At 35.7% G+C, this 24,434-nt stretch overlaps 1 protein-coding gene across 1 annotated transcript; it reads left to right on the plus strand.

The window, feature by feature from the left end:
- Positions 1-317: 317 nt before the first annotated feature.
- LOC110709177 (alpha-glucan water dikinase, chloroplastic-like) lies at positions 318-16,034 on the plus strand. The gene is made up of 33 exons (XM_021887395.1): positions 318-891; positions 3,007-3,048; positions 3,196-3,308; positions 3,399-3,477; positions 3,626-3,717; positions 3,838-3,991; positions 4,582-4,806; positions 5,387-5,728; positions 5,817-5,924; positions 6,025-6,123; positions 6,260-6,394; positions 6,507-6,598; positions 6,980-7,114; positions 7,386-7,548; positions 7,651-7,740; positions 7,817-8,002; positions 8,418-8,480; positions 8,565-8,627; positions 8,748-8,807; positions 8,892-9,044; positions 9,912-9,995; positions 10,488-10,664; positions 10,754-10,860; positions 10,954-11,167; positions 11,262-11,365; positions 11,468-11,603; positions 11,728-11,853; positions 12,334-12,444; positions 13,701-13,799; positions 14,045-14,218; positions 14,319-14,411; positions 14,702-14,817; positions 15,321-16,034. The coding sequence occupies exons 1-33, from the start codon at positions 637-639 to the stop codon at positions 15,523-15,525; spliced, it is 4,395 nt and encodes a 1,464-aa protein (XP_021743087.1). The 5' UTR covers positions 318-636; the 3' UTR covers positions 15,526-16,034.
- Positions 16,035-24,434: the final 8,400 nt, after the last annotated feature.

Raw genomic sequence — 24,434 nt, forward strand, 5'->3', positions numbered from 1 at the left:
AATAGCAACAAAAATAACCAAAATGTAACAAAAAAAACAAAACAAGAAAAACAAATTTGCCCACAATTTGATAATTCCCTCCCATTTTCCAATATCAAGATCCTTTTACTCCTCTAATTTTATTTTTATCTCAAAAATATCTAAATTTGGTATCCCAATATTTGGGCCCACATTTGCGATCCCTCGCCCCCACACATTTCGCACGTGACCACCTTACCTTTTCCGAGGATCTTTCTCTCCGTGGAGCATCTCCACCCTACACGTGTCCTATTGATCATAAAAAGAGTTAAAACTACGTCGTTTATATTTCCTATGAAATTTTTTTAAAAAAGGAAAAAGAAGAAAAAGAAAAGAATAGAAATAGAAAGAAAAGAAAAATACGGAGTAAATCATTGGTCACACTTTTTTCCAGTCACACTTTCTCTCTCCAAAATCAAGTGAATTCCTTACTTGTTTGTAAGAGAAAGTTTGCTCAATTCTTAACTTCAATCAAAATCCAATTTTCAAAATAATTAGTAATTTTTTCTGGGTAATTATATATGGTAAAAAACACCTTTTTTTTTTTTTTCATTTAAATTAAGAATTGATTGAAAATTTTATATGATTTTTTCTGGGAAAAATTGAGTGGAATTTACAATGAGTAATTTGATTGGAAAGAATATAACTTTGTTGTTGGAGCAGCATCAAAGCAAGGTTAATTCTGGGAATTTTTCTGGAATTCCAATATTCAAAGCTCAAGCAACATCAAAGTTAAGGAATTCTAATACTATATTTAGTAAGCAATTTTATGGGAAGAGCTTAAGATCTTTTTCCAATACCCAGAAATTAATGGAAACTCGGCGTTTTTCTTTTGTTGCGCGCGCTGTTCTTGCTGCTGATCCTGCTTCTCAGGTATAAATATATAATTCTGATTCTTTTTAATATGTTTTGATCAATAATAATAAGCATTTGATTTTAAAATGGTCTAACTTTTACTATAATATGTCACATTTGATTAAACGGGTGTATTTTAATGGGATGAGTTAATGTACCATATGTATCATTTTATTAATTTTTGATTTTTATATTCTGGACCTACCATGTAGATTTTTATTGGAATTCTGGGTAAAGTGGTAACATTGGTATTTGTTAATGGTGATTTGAGGAAGTTTGAATTTCCACTTACTAAATTTAGAAAGTGGCTTACTTGTATTATTTTGGGACGAGCTAAAATAGGAATGTTGTATTTATTTATGCTTTCTAAATCATATCATGCATAAATGCATTATTCTGTTAGAAGGTCCTTTTGTAATTTTAGTATGATTATATGATATACTTCCATTATTGGTCAATATAGTACTTTTAGGTGTTGTAGAAGCAACATTTTCCACTTCACAATGGTGATTTTGATAGACAAAAATGTGCATATTTGGATGTGTTAAACAACACCCTTTGTGAATTAGTACTTCTTCGAGTTCTTCCATTTGTTTTAGCCTTCTCTCTTTATTAATGCACTTGTCACTTTATAATGTGAATGCATATTACTTGTTAAGGTGAAATTCAAATATAACGTTTTTTGTATTAAGAGAATAAGCCATATTTGGGTTCAGACTTTGTAAAAAAAAGAGGAAGACTTATCTATAAGACTGGCTGACTTTGAGCTTGTATGTGGTTTGACTCTCTTTAGTCTTTACATGCACGTTTATGTTTATCCATTAAAGATTTACGATGTATTATGCTATTAGAGTAGGTTAAGTTCCTGTCCCAAAAAGGGAGGGTCCATCGATTTGGGGATTGCAAGATGAGGAGGGTTTGAATATTTTTTCTAGAGCGAGAACCCCAAAAATATTGATTTTCTTAAGTAGGAGCCATTTGACCTCAGAGAGGATGCTGCGACATCTCCATATCGCAAGAAAAAAAAATGGATTATGGAATGTTAAGAGAATTACCCAATGAAGAATAGCTAATATATAAGTCTATTATACTATGGATTAATATTATTAGATTTATTACCAATTGATTTTAGAATGAAACCTTTGTTTCCCTGTAATATCATTTGTCATTTGGAATACTAATTTGATGTCAATGAAATTCTTAGGATGCATCACATTATTCACAGACATGTATAAAGATATTAACCCTGATGGGTATTTGGAGCTGGAGTCCATTTATCCGGGATAATGAGTTTAAATGGATAAGTTCAGAAGTTAAATGATTAAATTCAATCAATCAATGAATCAAAGCCTTAATCCCATAAGTGGTCGGCTACATATTTTATACAAACTCATGTTCAGTATTAGTGTATTAGAGCCGTGGGGGCAGGTTGGGGTGATTAAGCATGTACATTTTTAGTATATACTTCTTTTATCTGAATTTAATGGTCACATATACATAGTACTATATTTGGATGTTCGGAAGAGGTTTCATATTATTTGAAATAGTAATTTTTCATGATTAAACTTCCTGAATATTCCTCTACTAAATGAAGTGTTTGGGGAAGTATACAAATGTCATTACCATAATAAAACATGTACAAGTTTCTGGACTGCCTAGAGAGCATCTGTTTAGAATCACAAGTTGTGAATCCATGAAGTTTCTGTGGAAAATAACAGTAGAGCAAAAGAGAGCTTGGATTAAAGAGATATGAAATCATCTCCATAAGCCATTGCCTATTTTTTAGTGTCTGATTCAGGCAGTTGAAGTTCACCATAAGCTAAAATTTGAAGATTTAGTACTATAACAACCTCCTTGCTTTCTATGTTAGGCTTTGAGTTACTTTTGCATTTGATGTTTAGCTGATATGTGCTTAACTAAATGAACTTGCTCATTAGGATTGTGTAACACCTACTCCTAACACCAATTTTTGAGTCCTATCAAAATGTGTTTGTCGTTCAATTTGATGCTTCTGTTTCTTTACATGTCCATTATATATGGTAGAAATCTAAATGACTGGGATTCTAATGAGTTGCTTCTAACACGGTGCCCATATCTATGTCCCTTCATTCTGATGGTCTTTGTCTATTGCAGCAAGCTGGCAGATACAATCTTGATGGAGATATTGAACTGCAGGTATATAGGTTCTGAAAGTCAATTCTATAATCTTCATTTGTTTATTTTCTTGAAGGCGAATTGTTGATAGTTGGAGTTTGCTTTTGCTTGTTATGCTGAAATTTCACATTGGTCAATTTGAGATATTGTTCTCTCCCAATTGAACAGGTATCAGTGAGCCCTATGTCATCTGGATGCATTTCTAAGATGGAGATAGTGGTGACAAATAGTCATGATGACAATATAGTACTTCATTGGGGTGGGATACGTGATGGAAAAGAGTAATTTCACCAGTTGCCTAAATTTCTTGTTGCTCTACTAATATTCTTATACCACAATTGAGCAGTAACTTTATATTTTTGTTCTGGTAGGAAATGGGTGCTTCCTTCACGCAGACCTGAAGGTACTAAAGTGCACAAGGATCGGGCCCTTAGAACCCCATTTCAAAAGGTAAGTTTGGTGCTGTACAGCTAAATGTTGGCAGTCCATTTTCATAAGCATATCCCTTATATATAAGTTTTGCTTTGGGTTAACTTGACACTGTGCTTTCAGAGTATCTTATGTTAGGCATAATCCTAATGCATGTTTGTGTTTACAGTCAGGTTCTGGTTCTTCTTTGAGTATAGAGATTGATGATCCAGAAATACACGCTATTGAGTTTCTTATTTATAATGAAGCCCGAAATATATGGTGTGTTAACTTTGTTGCGACTCTCTACTTAATGGTCCCTTTTCTATATTCATCATACACCTGAGACCTGATAAACTCTTCTGACTTGTATCTCTTTCCAATCTACTATCACAATGGCAGGTATAAGAATAATGGCCAAAACTTTCAAGTGAGATTGCCTAGGAAAGCTGAGAATACTCAAAATATATCAGTACCTGAAGATCTTGTGCAGATACAAGCATATCTCAGATGGGAAAGAAAGGGTAAACAGATGTATACCCTTGAACAGGAAAAGGTAAGTCATATCTGTAATACATGAAGCATGTTAACTTTGTATGGGATATGGATTGAGGAAATCGAGCATGTCTCAATGTGGGGGTTAGGATTAGGTGGCTCTGATCCAATTCCTCTAATCTTTTGTTGAACTTTTTGTGTAACATGCTTCTATTTTCTGCTTTGCTCTCCTTTTCTAGTATGACATTTTTTCAACGAGATTGAAACTTGAATAGCTTACTTCTAGGAGTTTCATGACCTATGAAAGTTGACACCATGATCACATTCATCAGTCAGTGTGCCTTGATAATTGCTTCTGCATGAAAGATAAAACAAAACTAGGAACAATAATTACTATTTGTTCTTTTATATGCAATTGGTCATATCCATGAAGTTCTTCACCGCAAGTAGCTACATTCATTATATCAAACCCTTATCTAGCTACATATGTTTGTGCTTTGATATAATGAACGCTTTATGGTGTCTCATCTCTACCAAATAAGAGCATTTAACTTCAAAGAAATTTGTGATTTGTTTGTTCTTTGGCAATGACATGCATACCTATGCTAATTCCCCATGAAGCTAACCAAATACCTACAATATGTCTTATAGGTGGAATATGAAGCAGCTCGTGCTGAATTATTAGAAGAAGTAGCCAGAGGTGCTTCTATACAGGACATTCAAGCAAGGTTAAAGAAAGGAAGTAATGCAAGTGAGGTTAAGGATCAGACCCCTTCAAAATCTGAAAGCAAGATCCCAGATGATCTTGTTCAGATTCAGGCTTACTTAAGATGGGAGAAAGCTGGGAAACCAAATTACTCTCCAGATAAGCAAAGTGTAAACTTCATATCTCTATAGTGTTCTGTTGATAGAGTGTGCTATTCTTCGTTTGCTTGAACGCCTTAATCCCATAATTGGGGTTGGCTACATAAACCATCATGAGGACTTCCCAGGAGGTCACTCATCCTAGTACTACTCTCAATCATTGTGGCTCATGTCAAGCGATGTGAGTATGTGACAAAGTTTTACACTAGCTTTCACTGGCCTACCGTAATCCTCCTCCTTTATCCAGGCTTGGACTAGGAGTGGGAAACCCACCGGCGGAGTTATAGAGTGTGCTATATTCTTCTTCTTCTTCTGCTTGAACACCTTAATCCCATAAGTAGGGTCGGCTACATGAACCAACATGAGGACTTCCCAAGAGGTCATCCATCCTAGTACTAATCTCAATCATTGTGGCTCATGTCAAGCGATGTGACAAAGTTTTACACTGGCTGTCACTGGCTTACCGTAACACATAGTGTGCTATGTGCTTTAAAATTTAAATTGTGTCAATGAAAGTGTTTTTTTCCTTTTTTTTTCTTTTTTTTTTTTTTTTCTCTTTCAGCAAGGAAACTAATTTGAATTTCGTCAACAGAAGGAATTTGAGGAAGCAAGAAAAGAGTTGCAGATGGAACTAGATAAGGGTGCTTCAGTGGATGATATACGAAAGAAGATTGCCAAAGGAGAGATAAAAACTAAGGTTGCAAAACAGCTGGAGAAAAAAAGCTATTTTTCTGCTGAAAGGATTCAGCGTCAGAACAGGGATCTGATGCAGATTATTAATAAATATGCTGCTGAACCAGTGAATAAAGTATCCACAAAAGTGACAGAACCGAAAGCCTTATCTACAGTTGAGCTTTTTGCTGAGGCAAAGGAAGCTCAAGATGGCAGTCTTATCAAAAAAAAGATATTTCAGCTTGCTGACAAGCAACTTCTGGTGAGTGAATGGTTTTATCTCCAAAGTTTCCAAGGAACTTACTTCTGTGGGAAGTTAATGACACTGGCAAACTCTTTTTCATTCTAAGGTACTTGTGACTAAGCTTGGTGATAAGACAAAGATATGTCTGGCGACAGATTTCAGGGAGCCTCTTACCCTTCACTGGGCTTTGTCGAGTAAAGGAAATGAGTGGCTGGTAAGTGCCAACGGGCTAATGTGGTTATCAGCCTGAAATTCAAACTATTTTGGTACCTCCCCCTTTTGTCTAATTCTGTATGTTCTACGAATACTTGCAGCAACCACCTCAGAATGCCCTTCCACCAGGTTCAGAATTAGTGGAAAAAGCTGCAGAGACACAGTTTGCTAGTGTCACCTCTGATGATCCACTACTCCAGGTGTGCCCTTGAACTATCTTAGCTGTCATTCTGTGGGAGCTGAAAGTTTTTTGATATAGTCTAGAAGATTGATGTTTACATAACAGATAGAACACATGGAAAATTTGGACTTAACACAGGGAAACGTATTTTGCAGAGGCTTCAGTCATTGAAGATAGAAATCGAAGGTGGTGATTTTGTAGGTATGCCATTTGTCCTTGTATCTTCTGGGAACTGGATGAAGGACAATGGTTCAGATTTCTATATTGACATTGGTGTCAGACCTGCACAGGTTTGCTCTTTACTTGTACTTTCCATTTAATGTCGAGTGCTCTTTAATATATTCTATTCTACTTAATTTCACCTGGCTCTGATAATGTACCATTGGAATTTTATTTCTACAGAAGGATGCAGGTGATGGAAGTGGGACTGCGAAGTCGCTGCTGGAAAAGATAGCTTCACTGGAAAGTGAAGCACAAAAATCTTTTATGCATAGGTTAGTTAAATTGCTAAAATCAAATCTACGTGGCAGTTTGAAGTCTTCAAACTCTTACTTAATTTCCGTTCTGATTACACATAAGTTGTAACATTGGTTAATGCCTACATCTTAACCTGCAACTGTCTCCTCTAAAAAAAAGCCTTTTCCAATATTCTTTCTGGCTGCTTAATTTGTGTGCGCATTAATTTGTATTTTGGTGTGTCTGAAACTATCCATTTGAGGAAAATATTATCTGTTAAGTGAAGAGAATAAAACTGGATGTTGGAAAGGCTGAGTTTGATCCCAAAGTCATTTTCTGCTCTTTAACATTTGCAAAATAAGCTTCTAAAAGCAGAGAACATTTAATATATCATCTAAATCTTATTCCCTTCTTTCCAGATTCAACATTGCAGCAGACTTGCTTGATGAAGCCATGGATGCTGGTGAATTGGGTCTTGCTGGGATGTTAGTATGGATGAGATTTATGGCCACAAGGCAGTTAATATGGAACAAAAACTACAATGTGAAGCCACGGTAAATTTCTTATCTTTGTGATTGATTGTGATTACAACCTTTAGTTGAACTAGTTTGGAAGTCCTTTGAAGCTTGTCTCTTCAGGATCAGCAATCTTCCTTGTATATCTTGTCTTACGTTGGAATTTGTTTACTTAACCTCCTTTCCCTTTATTTATTTATTTTATTTTTTATTAATTATTAATGTGGGCACCTTTCTGGTAGGTACATACTTATCTATCAAAGCTCTGCCTTATTTTATTTTGCTTACTATTTATCTGGTCATTATGCAGTGAGATAAGTAAAGCTCAAGATAGACTTACAGATAATCTCCAGAACATATTCAGAAGCAAGCCCCAGTACCAGGAACTTCTCCGAATGATAATGTCAACTGTTGGTCGTGGAGGCGAGGGGGATGTTGGACAGAGAATTAGAGATGAAATTTTGGTCATCCAGGTCAGTTTTGGGCCTCTGGCATATGTATAGTTTTGTTTTGGTTCCTCTTTGCATATGTGATTGATTAAAAAGCCCACTTGTTGCGTAATGTGGTATTTACAGAGAAACAATGATTGCAAGGGTGGACTGATGGAGGAATGGCATCAAAAACTGCATAATAATACAAGTCCTGATGATGTTGTCATCTGTCAGGTATTCTCAAAGGAAATGGTAGAATTTTTTTTATCCTCGTAGGGAATTGATTTTTCTTACAGATTTTCTTTTTCAGGCATTAATTGATTACATCAAAAGTGACTTTGACATAAGCGTTTACTGGAAAACACTAAATGACAATGGGATTACTAAAGAGCGCCTTCTTAGTTATGATCGTGCTATCCACTCTGAACCAAATTTCAGAAGTGATCAGAAAGAAGGACTTCTGAGGGATCTTGGACATTATATGAGAACACTGAAGGTAGACACCACACCATCTTTTCTTTTCTCCTTTGACAAGAGTCATCACACCATTTTAATCAAATTTGTTTCTGCATGTCTAGTAACCAAGGCCTGTCTGTTACTTTAGACCTTACTGTATATTCTACCTTGGGAAGTGTGATAATTCTATAAATAAACTTTTTTTGCAAAGTGCAAACTACAGAAACAGAACTGAGTGTATGCCTTTTCTTTCGATAAATATTAACCACTGTGCTTATGGTCCAGGCCCTTATTGCATGAATTTTTGATATAGATTTGGCTTTATGTGCTTTATTTGATATTTTTTGCATGACTTCATATATTCCCTCGTACTCCAATCCCTCCTTGTCTCATCAATACTATATATTTTCTTTGTTTTTGAACGTTATTTCAACTTTGATATTTTTATTATGCAGGCAGTTCATTCAGGAGCAGATCTGGAGGCTGCTATTTCAAATTGCATGGGTTACAAAGCTGAGGTATAGTCAGTCATTTTCATTCTTCAGCACTTCCCAGTTTTGTTTAGAAGACATGATATGTTAAATCATATGTGATGACTTCAGGGTCAAGGCTTCATGGTTGGGGTGAATATTGATCCTGTTCCTGGTTTGCCTGCTGGTTTTCCGGTAAATTATTTACCATTCCCTCTTTCAGAGTTTTTTGGTTGCTTGTTCCTCTTTTGTTTTGAAGTCTGACAGATTCTTGGTACTGTTTTCAAGTAAAATGTTGTATATCATTTTGTGCAGAATTTGCTTCAGTTTATCTTGGAACATGTAGAAGATAAGAATGTGGAGCCACTGCTTGAGGTACCTAGACCATATATCTTTAATTTATCTCTGGTTCTCTTAATCTCTATACTTTTCCCCTAACTCTGACTAAATAATATGCAGGGATTACTAGAGGCACGACAGGAACTCCGACCACTGTTGTTTAAGCCTCAAAATCGGCTGAAGGATCTTATATTTTTGGATATTTCTCTTGATTCTTCTGTGAGGACAGTCATTGAAAGAGGTTATGAGGAGCTGAATGACGCCGGACCTGAGGTATACAATGAAAGAATATTCTTTTTACCATCTTGTGATTGATAAGATTTGGGACAGCTTCATTTTCTGAGGTCAAATTTGAGAAATGTGGTTCCTTGAGCTATTTTGGTGTTGATAAATTCCACGCTAAATCAATGTGTCTGAATCTGTGAGACTACCTGCCTTGTATAACTGCTGGAGACATTGAAAGAAGTCTATGTTATATTGAAATTGGGCCTAAGGATATTCAAAAGGAAATGTGTAGTTTTGATGGCTCAGAAGAAGCCTGCATCTGGATCAAATAATGAAATCCATATCTTTTCCAAAAATAGCTAGTGAAATGGACCATAACTCCATAAGCATCATTTTTTAAGAAAATGCTACAAAATGCATACATATATAGCGTGCTTTTTCTGCGAAAACTGATAAATTTATTGGCTGATTTCTTCTTTACTATTCTTACCCGTCGTATACTGATGTAACTGCCTGTTTCCCTGATGTTGGTTTGGAATTCAGTTGAAATTTGCATGTCCTCTTTTTGCCGCAATCTGTAATTTATACTTCCTCCGTTCCACAAATATTGCAACAAGGATGAAATTACGCATCCCAAAGCACATTTTATATGTTAAATATCTATAATTATATAAGAGTCAAAATTATAAAAAGTTGATATTGTGAAAGTATTTTACGAGGCAAATCTAACAAGACCCATATGACTATATTTTACTTTACGTATAAATCATAATATGTGGTCAAACAAGCGTGATGAATAGTGCAAAAATTCTAGTTGTTGCAATATAACTAGAACGGAGGAAGTATATGGACTAAATAGGTTGTTTGAGAAGTATCTATTTTCTAACATGTCTTGTTGTTTGTGTGTTTATGCAGAAAATCATGTACTTCATTTCTATGGTTATTGAAAATCTTGCTCTTTCATCAGATGATAATGAGGATCTTGTCTACTGTTTAAAGGTATTTAGTACACGGAGAGGTTCAATTGATAAAATTTGTTTATCTTTGTCGTTGCTTCTACTATATTTTACATAGAAAATTGTTTAGGACTTGATGCATAATTGCAAATTTATTTCTAGATTTTACAAATATATATCTTTATTTAATGTACTAAATGTCTACTCACAATATCTTCCTTTTCTAGTAAAGATTGACCAGTATTTCTCATGGTGGCTTTGAATAATACAACTAGGATATTGTACTGATAGTTCATATCTATGATGCCTAATGAACAGCCTGACAAATACTTGTTTCCTTGAGTTTCTGTTTTAGGATTGTGGACCACTTTTTTTTTTTTTTCCTTTCTTTGTTTTTGTTATTGTTTCTACGTTTTGCTAGGTATTGATATGTGTTGATGTGGAAATCTTTTCCGCTACTTATCCTCTTAAAGTAATCTCTCTTCCATTTCCTCACTACACAAATCTTTTAATGTATCCATTTTGATTCTTATAGGGTTGGAAGTGTGCACTTGATAAAGTAAAGAGTAAGGATGAAAATTGGGCACTGTATGCAAAGTCAGTCCTTGACAGGACACGTCTGTCACTTGCAAGCAAGGCAGAGTATTATCAACAAATATTGCAGCCATCTGCAGATTACCTGGGATCACTTCTTGGAGTTGATCAGTGGGCTGTATGTCAATAACTGTCCCTCTACCTAGTGTTTTAGCTGTTTAGTTTCGGAATGCACTGAGTTTACCTATCCTTTTGACTGTACTGCAGGTCAGCATATTCACAGAAGAGATGATTCGTGCTGGATCAGCTGCATCTCTCTCTTCGCTCCTTAATAGACTGGATCCAGTTCTTCGAAAGACTGCCAATCTGGGAAGGTTGATTTTAATTCTTTGACTGCAGACTGATTATTCATGCTGTAGTTTATATCATCAATTTTTCTGATTTTAAACCTGAACTTTCTCAATCAGTTGGCAGATTATCAGTCCAGTTGAAGCTGTTGGATATGTTGTGGTTGTTAACGAGTTGCTATCTGTGCAAAATAAAACCTATGCACAACCCACTATTTTAATTGCAAATCATGTGAAAGGAGAGGAGGAAATTCCTGATGGCACTGTTGCTCTACTAACACCTGATATGCCAGATGTTTTATCACATGTTTCTGTTCGAGCAAGAAATTGCAAGGTTTTTGAGTTTTTCCATTCCCCTTTAAAATGTTTGACTATGAACTCTTGTTTCCATCTCGTTTCTTGATATTTGAGACATTTTTCAAATTTAGGTTTGCTTTGCCACATGCTTTGATAGCAAAATTCTCTCTGACCTCCAAGCAGCTGAAGGGAAGTTATTGCGCCTCCAGCCAACATCAACTGATGTAATCTACAGGTAACATAATGTTTTCACACTTTGTCCTCCTCAGAAATGCTGCTTTTATTGCTGTTATTTATTACTGCTCTCTTTATGTGATTTTCATCTTTTGCTTCTCAGTGAGGTGAGTGAGGGTGAGCTCAATGGGGCTAGCTCAAGTGCAGCGAGTGACAGTTCTTTACCATCAATAAGCTTGGTCAAAAAGAAATTTAGTGGTAAATACGCCATAACATCAGAGGAATTTACTGGTGAATTAGTAAGTACTTCTGATCTATATGAGCTGCTACCCTACACCAACAGCTTACTTTCTCCCTTTTAAAGTGTCATATTGGATATTAGAAAAGTTAAGTTTGTATCATGATATTTTTCTTTCTGTCCAGGTGGGAGCTAAATCACGTAATATCTCATATCTAAAAGGAAGAGTTCCATCATGGGTTGGAATCCCTACATCTGTGGCCCTACCATTCGGAGCTTTTGAGGAAGTCCTTTCATATGGCCCCAACAAGGTGTTTTTCTCTTCCCTCTTGTTAATATTATACAGTGTTCCAGAATTTTTGGCTAATTACTTAGATGATATGGGAAGCAATTAGCAAAATGAGAGAGAAAATGTTGTAAACATGTGGTGGGAAAGTGTAAGCTCGCTCCTTTTCCTCACACCAACTCCCTCTATGATAGCTAATCAAACACATTGTTAAAGAATGATGACAATTTAATATTTTAAAGTGCAGATGCATATACATATATACTAATTCTCCTCTACTCTCTTATCTCCTAGAATTGTCTAGAATTTTATGTTACAGTCCCAAAGAGTTGAAGTGAGTACCTTTAATAGGGACAAATTTGTTCCTTCACCCATATGAAATCTAGCCGTAATCTTATAACTTTGTATAGTTCAACTGGCCAAAATTTGAAGAGATGGAAGGTGTATTATCTTTTTCTCGCTTTTCTAAGTAAGTTTATGTGTTTCATATTTCCCATACTGGCAGGAAGTAAATGACAAGTTGAAGATCCTGAAGAAAGATCTAGTTGATGGAGATGTTGAAGCTCTAGCAAAAATTCGCAGTACAGTTTTAGGACTTGTTGAACCACCTCAGTTGGTAAGGTCCTTTATGCACCCTTCCTTGATGTAATTTTTATTTTTCAGATATCTTGCCTTCTGTGCTTTCCTATTACATTGCATAAGAGCATCTAATTATTGGATCAGGATAGTATATTCAGAGAAAAATAAATTTGAGAATGGGATCCTAGATAGTGGGCCAACTAAGGGTGAAAAAGGGAATTTTCTTTGCCAAAATAAGATCTAAGTAAAATGGGGAAGAACTTCATGGAGTGGACTAAAATGCAATTCTTAAATCATACACTATAGAGCATGATATGGATTATTTTGTTGGTTAATGTTCTTAATTATTATACCTACATGTTCTTTATCACACTTTCATGTTCTTTTTTTTTTATTGTATGTTATTTTTTTAATCAGCGGTATGTGTGTGTGTGCTCTTTTATGAATAAAGATGAGTTAGGTTCTTTTATTTTGAACTAGATATAAACACATTTGCACAGGGTGAATATAATTACCTCTAAAGTTTGGTGTTGTAGGTTTTTATTGTTCATTTGCCAATATATTAAGTAAAAAGTAAAACCCTTGGGTACACCTCAGAAATGTGCCCATATAATTTGTACTTGTATACAGTATATATATATTCTATAGTGTATGAAAAATGGATCTTCTTTCAAAGCGTAGTTCAATTTTTTAAAATGATAAGACGATTATAAAATTTCGGATTATGTAGAGAAAGTTATGGTTCATCTCCATTTCATAATCATCATCAGTCATATATTGGAAAAAAATAGTGAGTACCTAATGTAAATCCGTTCTTATCAGACTGAAACCTACAATATATAGGGTAAAATGAGAAGACTAATATTGAATGCACATGTTTTTAAGCTAAATGCACAACATTTTTTAAACCTTAATTATTACCTGCGTATTTTTCAAACAGATTGTGCATCTTTTATATTTTCTGTAAATAATAAAAAAAAAAAGGGGATCTTCAGCTTGAAAAACAAAATTACATCCTTCTCATTGTTTCCATCCTTATGTATGTATATCTATGACACTATGTGTGTGTGTCTTAATTTGCACTCTACATTCCGGGAGAATGATATACCACCAGATATCACTAATGTCTTAAGTAGCGGTAGTAGCCTCACTAAAGAGTAGAGGTGGTAGCCTCATGTTGTCTCTTGACATTTTATTCTCTCTTTTTTGTCTGCGTACTTTGTACGAAAAACTCTTTCTAGTCATTTTATTACATTATGTATGAAATGATTGTTGAACAAAACTACAATTTAGGTCGAAGAGCTTAAAAGCAAGATGAAGAGCTCTGGAATGCCATGGCCTGGGGATGAAGGTGAGAAACGCTGGCAACAAGCATGGACAGCAATTAAAAAGGTGAGATACATTTTGTTTTCAGCTGGTGGTTCTGTGTTCATTAAAGGATCATCGTCCAATTCTATTTGGGCGCCTTTTCTACTTTGATCGAAAATTTATTGCATGGACCCAAACCTTGTTCCCATCCCTCACAACAATCAATTGCTATTCAAATTTCTTTATAGTTCCCATTCTATGTTCATGTTCAATATTCCAAAGGAGAGTGATATATTGTCTTGTATGCGAAATCGAAATATGTCTTACAGGTTTGGGCTTCAAAGTGGAACGAGAGAGCATACTTCAGTACAAGAAAAGTTGGGCTGGATCATGAATATCTCTGCATGGCTGTCTTGGTTCAGGAAATTATTAGTGCTGATTATGCGTTTGTTATTCACACAACAAACCCTTCTTCCGGGGATTCATCTGAAATATATGCTGAGGTAATGCAGTTTCTAGCTCTTACGTGTATCCATTAGGAATTATCGTACCTTTCCTGGAATAGATATGAATAATTGTGTGAACATCTCTTAATTGGTGTAGGTTGTGAAAGGACTTGGAGAAACTTTGGTCGGGGCCTATCCTGGCCGTGCTTTAAGCTTCATCTCCAAGAAAAGTGATCTCAACTCGCCAAAGGTTAATTTAGTTACCTTCTTATTACGGTCCTACAGAGTACACTATGAAAGAACGCTAGTTGCTTAGGGAACACTAACAGTTGCCTGAATATGTCTTTAATAAAATATACTCTCTACAGGCATGGGTATAACATTACTATGGGGATACACACTGTTTCCTTATATTGATATTCAATTAAAATGGGGGTATAAGAGCAATTTTTTTTTATTATGCTATCCAATAAAATGAAGTATGCATACTCATCAAAAGAAAGAAATTGGACTGAACACTGATGAATTTTAATATTGTAGGTTTTGGGATACCCAAGTAAACCTATTGGCCTCTTCATCAATCAATCTATCATTTTCCGATCTGATTCAAATGGTGAAGATCTTGAAGGTTATGCTGGTGCCGGACTCTACGACAGGTATATTGCTAATATAATATGAACTCTGCTTTCCTGAATAATTATCTTCCTAGTCGTCTTTTATGGACCTTTTTAGCTGTCCCAAAACAATTGTACTATTTCCTTCTCAAGCATAATGCCATAATGCATAAGTTACTCCCTTCATCACTGCAACCTTTATATTGTCTCTGATTCCAATACCTTTTCTTGCTGTTTTTCCGATTTGTGGCCACTTTTCCAATTTGATTATTCACATTGAACTACTCTTCTTATTTTCTGAGGTAATAGGGAGTAATAAGATTATTCTGGGACTGAGGGAGCTCGGTCTTTGAATTTAACACTGATCACTTCTTGGTTTAATCTCTGTATACTAATAGATCCAGGAATTTAAATTACGTAAGAGCTTTTGATATGCTGTTTTGGAAGTGGTGCAACTTGTTTAAGTTAAATCAATTGGTATGTTTGATCGTCCATATTTAAATTACTTTTGATGCTAACATCTGGCCAATCTTATTCCTGAACAGTGTTCCAATGGATGAAGAAGAGAAAGTTGTGCTAGACTACTCAGTCGACAAATTAATAAATGACAGCAACTTCCGTCAGTCAGTGCTGTCAGGCATTGCAAAGACAGGAAGCGCAATTGAGGAGTTGTACGGTTCTCCTCAAGACATCGAAGGTGTTGTCAAGGATGGGAAGATATATGTTGTACAAACCAGACCACAGATGTAATAAATCATTCTTGCCTCTTCTCGCAGAGAATCGCCATCTAGGCATACTGTGTCTCAGCACCATGAGAAAAATAGTTTGGAATGCAGGGCAACGGAAAAGCTTGCAATTGAAGTTATAATAGAAGAAGAAACTTGTGAGCAGATGACGCAGAACTCAGAAGAAACGAGGCAAGTTGAACTAACAAGTCTAAATCATTTACGACATCTGTTTTCCTTGATCAGAAAATGTGTAGGCTTTCGCTGATGGAAAATAGATCGATTGACTTGAAGTACAATAAGGAGAACAGTTAGCACTTAGCAGTATGAATGAATCTAAAATAAGCGAAAAGAGTAGCAGTAAGAAAAAGGCTAATAATATTCTGTAGCCTTATTAGTATACAGAATTATGTATAGCAATAGAAACTTGCTAAAATGGCATATGTTCATCTAATTCATGGTCATGTTACGAATAATAATACCACTATACCAGGATTGATATTAATAAAAGTATACTTCAAATTTCTAGTTACTGATATAACAACAATATATTACACAATTACATGTGAGTTTATACAGTATATTACTCGTAGTAAGAACATGAGGTTCAATTTTAATGTATTATGAAAGTGCAAAAGTCAAATTATTGCAAGTATTCTGAAACGAAGGTCGGAAGGAGTATATTAAATCTGAAATAACTTAAAGTTATTCTGTAGCCTTATTAATGTTACTGTATTAATTATACAGAGTTCTGTTGCCAAAATGGCATGTGTTTATCTAATTCATGGTCTTGTTACGTTGTTACATACAAGTATAAATTAAACAAGGATTGATGCTTATAAAAGTATTCTTCAACTATTATTCACATCTTCAAAGACATCACTGGTGTTCATGTAAACAATGCAAGCCATAAACTTACCAATTTAGGATTAGATATCGCGAATCCACGAGTTAAGTGAGGTTTTAATCTAAAACCATATGATAGTAAGAGTAGCCCAAATACACTATGTTGGATAGTCTTTCTTCACATACACATGGACAATTTTCATCAATAACTTTTTAATGACTTTAGATATTATAACTACAAAGTCAACTTCATTAATGATTATTGTTACTATCTCTATCCATATTTACAATTGAATTAAGCTCAAATTAAAGAAACTTGCATATATACATTAAAAAGAAGTCATCACAATTGGCTTGACTACGTAATTGAGTTGAATCTATCAAATGTGGACGGTGAGTATTTTAATTGTGATATTAAAATTCATTTTTATTTTACAAGTAATGTAACATATAGTATAATTAAACAAAGACGAGATATATAATTATAGTGCTGTCAACTTTCCCATAATATGTATAAAAACAATCAGGTTTAGGTTTAGCTCAAGTTGCCTAACTAAACAAACACATGGAATAGTGTATAAATATGAACTTGAATATGCACAAAGCAATATCTACAAATTGAACCATCAAAACTAAGGATTATCAAACATAATCTTGAATTAAATTTTGTTGTTATGTCAACTCTAGAGGCTAAAAAAATGGTCGATTCAAGGCACGAAGCAAAAGAACTCCCACAAAGTTTGACTGAAAATCATGCCATTAAGTCACGAAATTCCAACTACGGATGGGTGAAATCATGCCATTAAGTCATTAATAGATCTTTTTCTGGTCAAAATTTCTTTCATGAATTTAGAATATGCAGGAACTTGAGTAATTAATTCTGTGAAAGGAACCGTTACCTGCAAATTCTTGACGACTTTCAGAAACTTACCAAACTGCTTATCTAATTTACTCTTGAGATGTCTATTAGGAAATGGTAGCTTGATAACTGGATTCTGTACATCTCCACTCTTGTCTTGAGTTTTACCCTGCAATTTATTATCAGAAGAGTTAGTTTTATTCTGGAGCCCTGCAGGGTTAGTAACAACAATATTTGGTGTAACAGAATCAGGAGTAGCAATTTTTGTAATGATAGGTTCATCAGCTTTGGGCATAGAAGGCCCATCATATTTTGAACCACTTCTCAGCGTAATTGCATTCACGTGATCGGTAGGTTGCACCGGCTGCAATGGTAGGACTCCCTGCTGGCGAGTTTGTAGAGCATAGGAAAGTTGCGTAATTTGATTGTCCACGATTTTATTATGGGCTAAAAGTGAATCAATTTGTGCATCCCTACTCTGCATGTGTTTCTGCATATCAACTAACATCATTCTGATTTCTGATAAGCCAGAATCAGAAGGGGGAGTAACAGACTGTTGTGGTCTCTGATGTGGAGGTTGGTAGTATCTCTGTTGCGGTTGTTGTACCTGTGGTGGGGGGTTAGGCACATTCGTATTGTTGTACGACATATTCTGGTTATTTTTCAACCCTGCATTGTAGGTGTTAGAGTATGGACTAGTTTGCTTATAAGCCTGAAAAGCATTAATTTTCTCAAGCGAACTAGTACATTCCTGAGCCCAATGACCTACAAGACCACAATTTTCATAGTTAATTGCAGAGTTAGTACCAATAGCAGAAATGTTAGCAACGGAAGATGAATTAGAATTATTAATATTGTCTAGTTTCTGGCTAATAGCAGTCAATTGTGCTTGCAAAAAGGATATAGAATCAACTTGGTGCTTTCCCTTATTTGCAAATCCCCTTGGATTCCCATATTGGGAATTATGTATTGCCATCTCCTCAACAACATTACTCGCTATATTTACATCTAAATTCATAAATCTTCCGTTAGCTGCAGAGTCTTAAATTATTCTTGAATTATATCCAATCCCGTTGTAGAAGGCTTGGATTATCTGCCACTTTTCTAGCCCATGATGAGGGCATTCTCTCTGCAAATCCTTAAATCTTTCCCAAGCTTCATATAAAGATTCATCCGCTTCTTGGGAAAAATTTAGGAGTTTACTCCTTAACAAAGCTGTCTTCTCTGCAGGGTAATATTTATTATAGAAATTCAAGGCAAGAGTATCCCAGTTAGTAATACCAAGAGCAGCTCTATTCAATCCATTATACCACAATTTAGCTTTACCACATAAAGAGAAAGGAAAAAGAATCTCCCTGATTTGGTCCTGCGTGACCCCAACTTGCCTAATGGTGTTGCAATATTGGCAGAAATCTAAAATATGAAGATTTGGATCTTCACCCTTAGCTCCGCTAAATTGCTTCCTTTCGATCATAGTAATAAATTGGGGCTTGATTTCAAATTGTACTCCGTCGAGATCAGGTGGAGGAGTAAGAGGTTGGAAATCTGCCAGGGACGGCTGCGAATAATCGCTGAGCTTGCGAGGTGGTTGGTGCGTCATCTCTGCTTCTAGTTCTGAATAAACTTCTGTATCACTAGAATCAGATGGTGGTTCCAAAGGTATAGTACCCTCGGAAGTAGCTCGTACCTGTTTAAAAAGGTTCTTCTGTCTATGAAAAGAACGTTCAATCTCAGGGTCAAATGGAATGTAACCTGATCTAGAACTCCTGGGCATAAACACAAAACTAAACAAACAAGTATGAGAAACTGTCTCAAAGAACTTGCGTTGTCTGAGACGAAAGAAAATAATTTAGACCACAAAAATAATCAGAAATAGAAATAGAACCGTTTCCCCGGCAACGGCGCCAAAATTTTGACAGGCTTAAGTCGTATCACCTAATCAAAAGTAATTCCTAAATCCTCTAACTAAAGTAGATATGGAAGTAGGGTCGAATCCACAGGGAAACAATGTTCTTTTATTCCTAATCAACAATTATAATCTAAATTATCACGTAACCAATTTATATTTGTATGAATCAAACTAATAGTAAACCTAAGCAAATTAAACAAAAGGAATAATCAATAATAAAAAGTTCTAGGGTATAGGTTCACCAATAAATAATACTCTAGGGTAAATCATACGATCAATTATCAATGCATAAATTAACCAGATTATAAAGGGTTGTCGCTACGTATTATAATCACATAATTAATCTACTGGTATTAAATCTCATCTCTCGAATCTCGACCTAACCATTAATAGATTAACATGCCTATTGAAACTAAGCCTAAATATCAATTCTCATCTCTCGAATCTCGAATCAATATTGCAAAACTCATACAATTAAACCTGCGCAAATCTAATTGCATAGCATTAAATCAATCAATAGGAAATTAACCAATCATCAATAATCAACAATAATAAATTACCCCTTCGTATTATTCATGGATCCCCAAGAACCCTAGAATTAAACTACTCGTGCATAATTAAAACTAAACTAATCAAAGCGATTAAAATAAACATAAACATAGCAAGAATAAAATAAACTAGTATTGAAATTAAATAACAAAAATTAAGTAAAGCAACAATAAATAAATAAAAGTAAAACTATATTGTAATCATGAAATCTCATGGAAAACGGAAGCAACACCAAGCAAAAGAAACAAAGTCAACTCACTAAATATTCTAAGCTACTGAAATTCAATTAAAACAAGTTTACGGAAAACAAAAACTAAAACAAAAAAAAACAAATAAAAGAAAATAAAATCTAACCTCCCCCACATTACGCACTACTACTCCTATTTATCAAGGAAATCCTAAGCTAAACAAGTCCACCGACAAAACAAGAATCAAGTGGGCCTAAATAATTAGCCCACTGATGAAGCAAAACAGCTCGTGAACAAGGTCATTGATTGGGCCCGGTCAGCTGAGCAATGTGTTGGGCTGCTTCAATATTTGGATTTGTAACTTGTGCTTTTATATAATTGACCCAATTTCCTTCTTCTTGATATCAAATTATCATACTAATAAAATTAGTACTCCAAACAAACTGAGCCCTTAATCGCCGAACCAAATTTAATTAGCTCAATCTTGGGCTTTAAATATACGGTCATAAAATACGATCCAACTCCAATATCTTCGTAGTGGTATAATAAGACCGAAAATTGTCATGACTCTGCAAATTCCTACAAAATAATACCAACTCTACAAAACACTAGAAAACGTATATTAGTAATAAAAATAGCTCCGTAGAGCTCGAATAAACACAAATATGACCGTGGGACGGGGAATAAAAATATATATATAATAGACTTATCACTTGGTGGTACTCGACTCATTGTGTGACTCAATGTACTCAACTCGACTCGATATGTGCAAACTCAACTCAACGTGATATGACTTGATGTGTCGGTCGTGCATACGACTCGTGTGTGTAAACTCAGCTCGATATGGTGACACGACATGACTCAATGTGCATGACTCAACTCGATGTGGTGACACAATTCAATGTGCAAAGACTCAGCTCAATGTGACTCGAAAATGCTGAAAAAACAAAAAATTTCAGTCATTTTTGTGGAGGGTACCGATTTTCTCCCGAGAAGAAAGACGTGAAATGAAAAGAGGTAAAGTGTTGGTGAAAATAGAAGTTTTTGAATTTCCCCAAAAGGAAAAAGATGAAAAGAATGAATCGGTTAATGATGTGTGTTGAATGAGCTTAATCAAGTGTATGCATTAATCGTTTGTCTCTCATGATGCAAGGATTGATTATCTGATAATGAAAGTATTTGGGTGACTTAGGCTCGGAGGCTAAGTACTGTACACTTTGTGATGCAATAATGATTATGATAAGGGGTGTATCTAAGATGAGAAGGCATGCTTTAGAGTTGTATCAAGATTTCATGACAAAGGGTTCCTAAGGGAAGGATTATTTGGCTATGTATTGTGATGTGTGTGAGAGTGACACTAAGGTTAGGTTGCAAAGGCTAAGGGTGTGGAAAAATATTTTGAGAAGAGCCAAATGATGATGACTCTTAGGCTGGGTAGGCTAATAAAGTAGGGATCAAGCCCCCAAATCTAGCTCTAAAGGGATAGGGATGAGCATTGGAGATCCCTTGATATGATCATGTGTGAATGTGAGTGAATACATTTTTATTACGACCGCACCCCAATGTGAGGTTGCCTACGTATGCGTTAGGAATCAGGCCGAACGTAGCTCTAGCCAAACCTCGCACAAGTGTGTTTACACCTCAAGGAAGTCTTTCAAGGGTTGTAACGCGGTTAGGCTAAAGGTTGAAGAAGAAAAGATAAAGGCTCAAGACCCAAAGTAAGCCCCCAAGATGTGCAACCTTGCATTTGAATCTTGGTAATTATATGCTTGAGATTCCTCACTTTTGAACTTGTTTGTCTGTTTTTTCATTTGAGATTTGTATTTGAATCTTCTTTGGATTAGTGTGGACAATCCCAATCATGCGGTCTATCACTCACTTGGCATCATGTTTCTCAGGCACGGTGCCGAGCACGCAATCTAAGACGTGTTCATATCAAAGACATTGGAACACTTGTCCTTTTGCACATTTTTATTGCTTTTTTAAAATTTTGGACTTTGGTAAAAATACTCAAGCTTTTGCTCTTGGCTTTGAAAATTGGCTAAGTTGCACACCGTCCCATCCCAAGGTTAGGTAGATGTGGGTTAAAAAAAGAAAGGTCAATCGTTAGACGAGGCTCAAAGTGGTTTATCAAGAAAAGTTGTAAATTTGAAAGGGGTAAAGGTGATACGATGTGGCTACAAGGGATGCCTCAAATCATTGGTATACCTTGTGCTTAGTTCAACTAGGATATTTTTTTTTTATATTTTTTTAATGAAATGAAATGCAATGCAATGCAATGATCATATGAATGAAATAAATGCTCATTTTATTGAAAATGGAAAGGGTGAAAAAAAACTCATGAAGTAAATCTAAGAAAAATCATAGAGGGTGCCTATGCTGGACTTATTTAGGGAAAGGGAAATAAAAAATAAGAAAAGAATCATGAAATCTTGTCGTCGAAGCCCGGCTCGTGCTTTGTGCTTATCATCACTCGGTCTTCTTGCCAACTGGAGGGAATGGAAGCTTGTTTGCATCGATGAGATCTTGAATGAGGTTTTAAAACCTGTAACATTAATCTGTGGTATGACCTTTGCCTCGATGGTACTTGTAATAAGAGTTGGGATTCATCGAAGATCGCTTTTCTGGTGTTGGATCCTTCGTGGGATCAATAGGCTTGATTAAACCTCGATCATAGAGACGATCGAAAGTGACATCGTAGGATATTCCAATAGGTGTGAACTCTCTTCTTGGTTTCTTGGTCTTTGAAGCATCTTTGTCGAGAGTCCAGATTTCATCGTCATCAATGTAGTTGCTATTTTGATGTGAAGAAGTGGAAGAAGGATTGTCGTTCTTCCTACTCTTGCCATTGTCGCCATTGTTATTAGCCTTGGCCTTCTTGTTGCTCGGAGGAACATGAAGCCAATTTGAATCGATGAGTCATAAATGCAATCTTTAAGGGTGAAGCACTTTTCGGTAGTGTGACCATCACCTATATGGTATTTGCAATAGGAGTTTAGATCCCAATTAGGAGACCATCTCTCAGGTACTGGATCTTGGATTGGGCCAATGGGATGAATGAAACCTTGGCCATGGAGGTAGTCAAAAGATTCATTGTAAGTCATTCCCATTGGTGTATATTTGTCAATGGTCCGTTTTACCCGCGGCTTAGGAGCATTGAGTTTTTTCTTTAATCTTTGAAGGGAAGAAGAAGAAGAAGAAGAAAGATGGTCATTATTTTCATTCTTCCAATCCTAGCGATGAGGGTTTAGTTCAATGACTGTCATTCGATTCACAAGGTTTTCCACCATACTTGTAAGCTTGGTAATGAAATCTTGGAGCTTATTAATGTTTTCTTTAGATTTGTTGATTTTTCCTTGGTGGCCTCTAAGAAAACTTCTTCATCCTCAATCATGGTCACTTCGTTAATGGTAGTTACATAGACTTCTTCGATCATGGGCTCATCAATAGGTCAAGGATTATGGTGTCCAAGAGAGTCCATGGTTAAGAATTCGGATGCATTGCGCAGAAGCCTTACTTTAAAGGGGGTTGGCACGATGGACAGGACCCCGCGAGTGAAACTCAACTCCATGGTTTGGTGAATTCAACAAACTCGGATGCACCCATTATTGCACATAGCGTTTGTTAGGGTGGACGGAGCGTAAATTCCCAAGGGATAAAATTAAACCATATGTAAAACACATATGAGTTCAGAAAAGTCGTAAAAACTTAATCAGGAAGTAAAATCATCGAGACATTTCTAGAATCGGGCCAAACAGGAAGACAGAAGGCTGGCACAGAATCGCCATATCGTATCGCTGGACGGCAGGAACCATCATCCAGCGACACCTCTGTTGGGGGGCGACAAAGTTGTTGTCAGGCGTTAGTTTCTGACGCCGCGCGATGGTTCCAACGCTCTACGACAATTTCTATTTTCGACGTTTTTTTTTCGATTTTTCGTAGTGTCTTTTCTATTTTAGTTGTGAAAAATATTTTCAGCCTTTCCTATGTGTATGTCCTATGTTTTTCACGCATTAAGGATGATCTTTCCAATGCGGACCTTTTTATGCTTATTCCACAATGTTAATCAAAATTACGCACATGAATATCTAGAATCTTTCAAGTCTCACCCACTCATTCTAAATCAATTGCTAAAATAAATTTAGGAATCAATCTAGAAATCCTCCCCAGTGGAGTCGCCAAAAACTGTAGGGAATTTTTCAACTCCTTGAGCCCTACAGTGGTTTATGCTTTAAGGCATGGGGCCGTCCAAGGAAAAGAAGTTAGAGAAAAAGAGTCGCCAACAAGTTTTAGGAACTTGTAAACCGTTCACGGGTGTGAAGGTTACACCACATTCACGATCACGGAAATCGCTAACTCCATAATGGTTCGGAATCATGACTGGATATTCAGAAATGATGATTCAAATCCAACCTAAAAGAGATTGAAACTGCCCTAAATAGGCCTCTACTTGATTCTTATGATATTCATGTGCGCTTTTCTATCAACATACATACATCAAGTTAATCCTAAACCTATTTAATCTACGTTGGTTGATTATTAATGCACAATCAAATCTAATATTGGTGATCACTTGAATTAAA

The sequence above is a fragment of the Chenopodium quinoa genome, unplaced genomic scaffold (assembly GCF_001683475.1).
Source record: "Chenopodium quinoa cultivar QQ74 unplaced genomic scaffold, ASM168347v1, whole genome shotgun sequence".
NCBI lineage: Eukaryota > Viridiplantae > Streptophyta > Magnoliopsida > Caryophyllales > Amaranthaceae > Chenopodium > Chenopodium quinoa.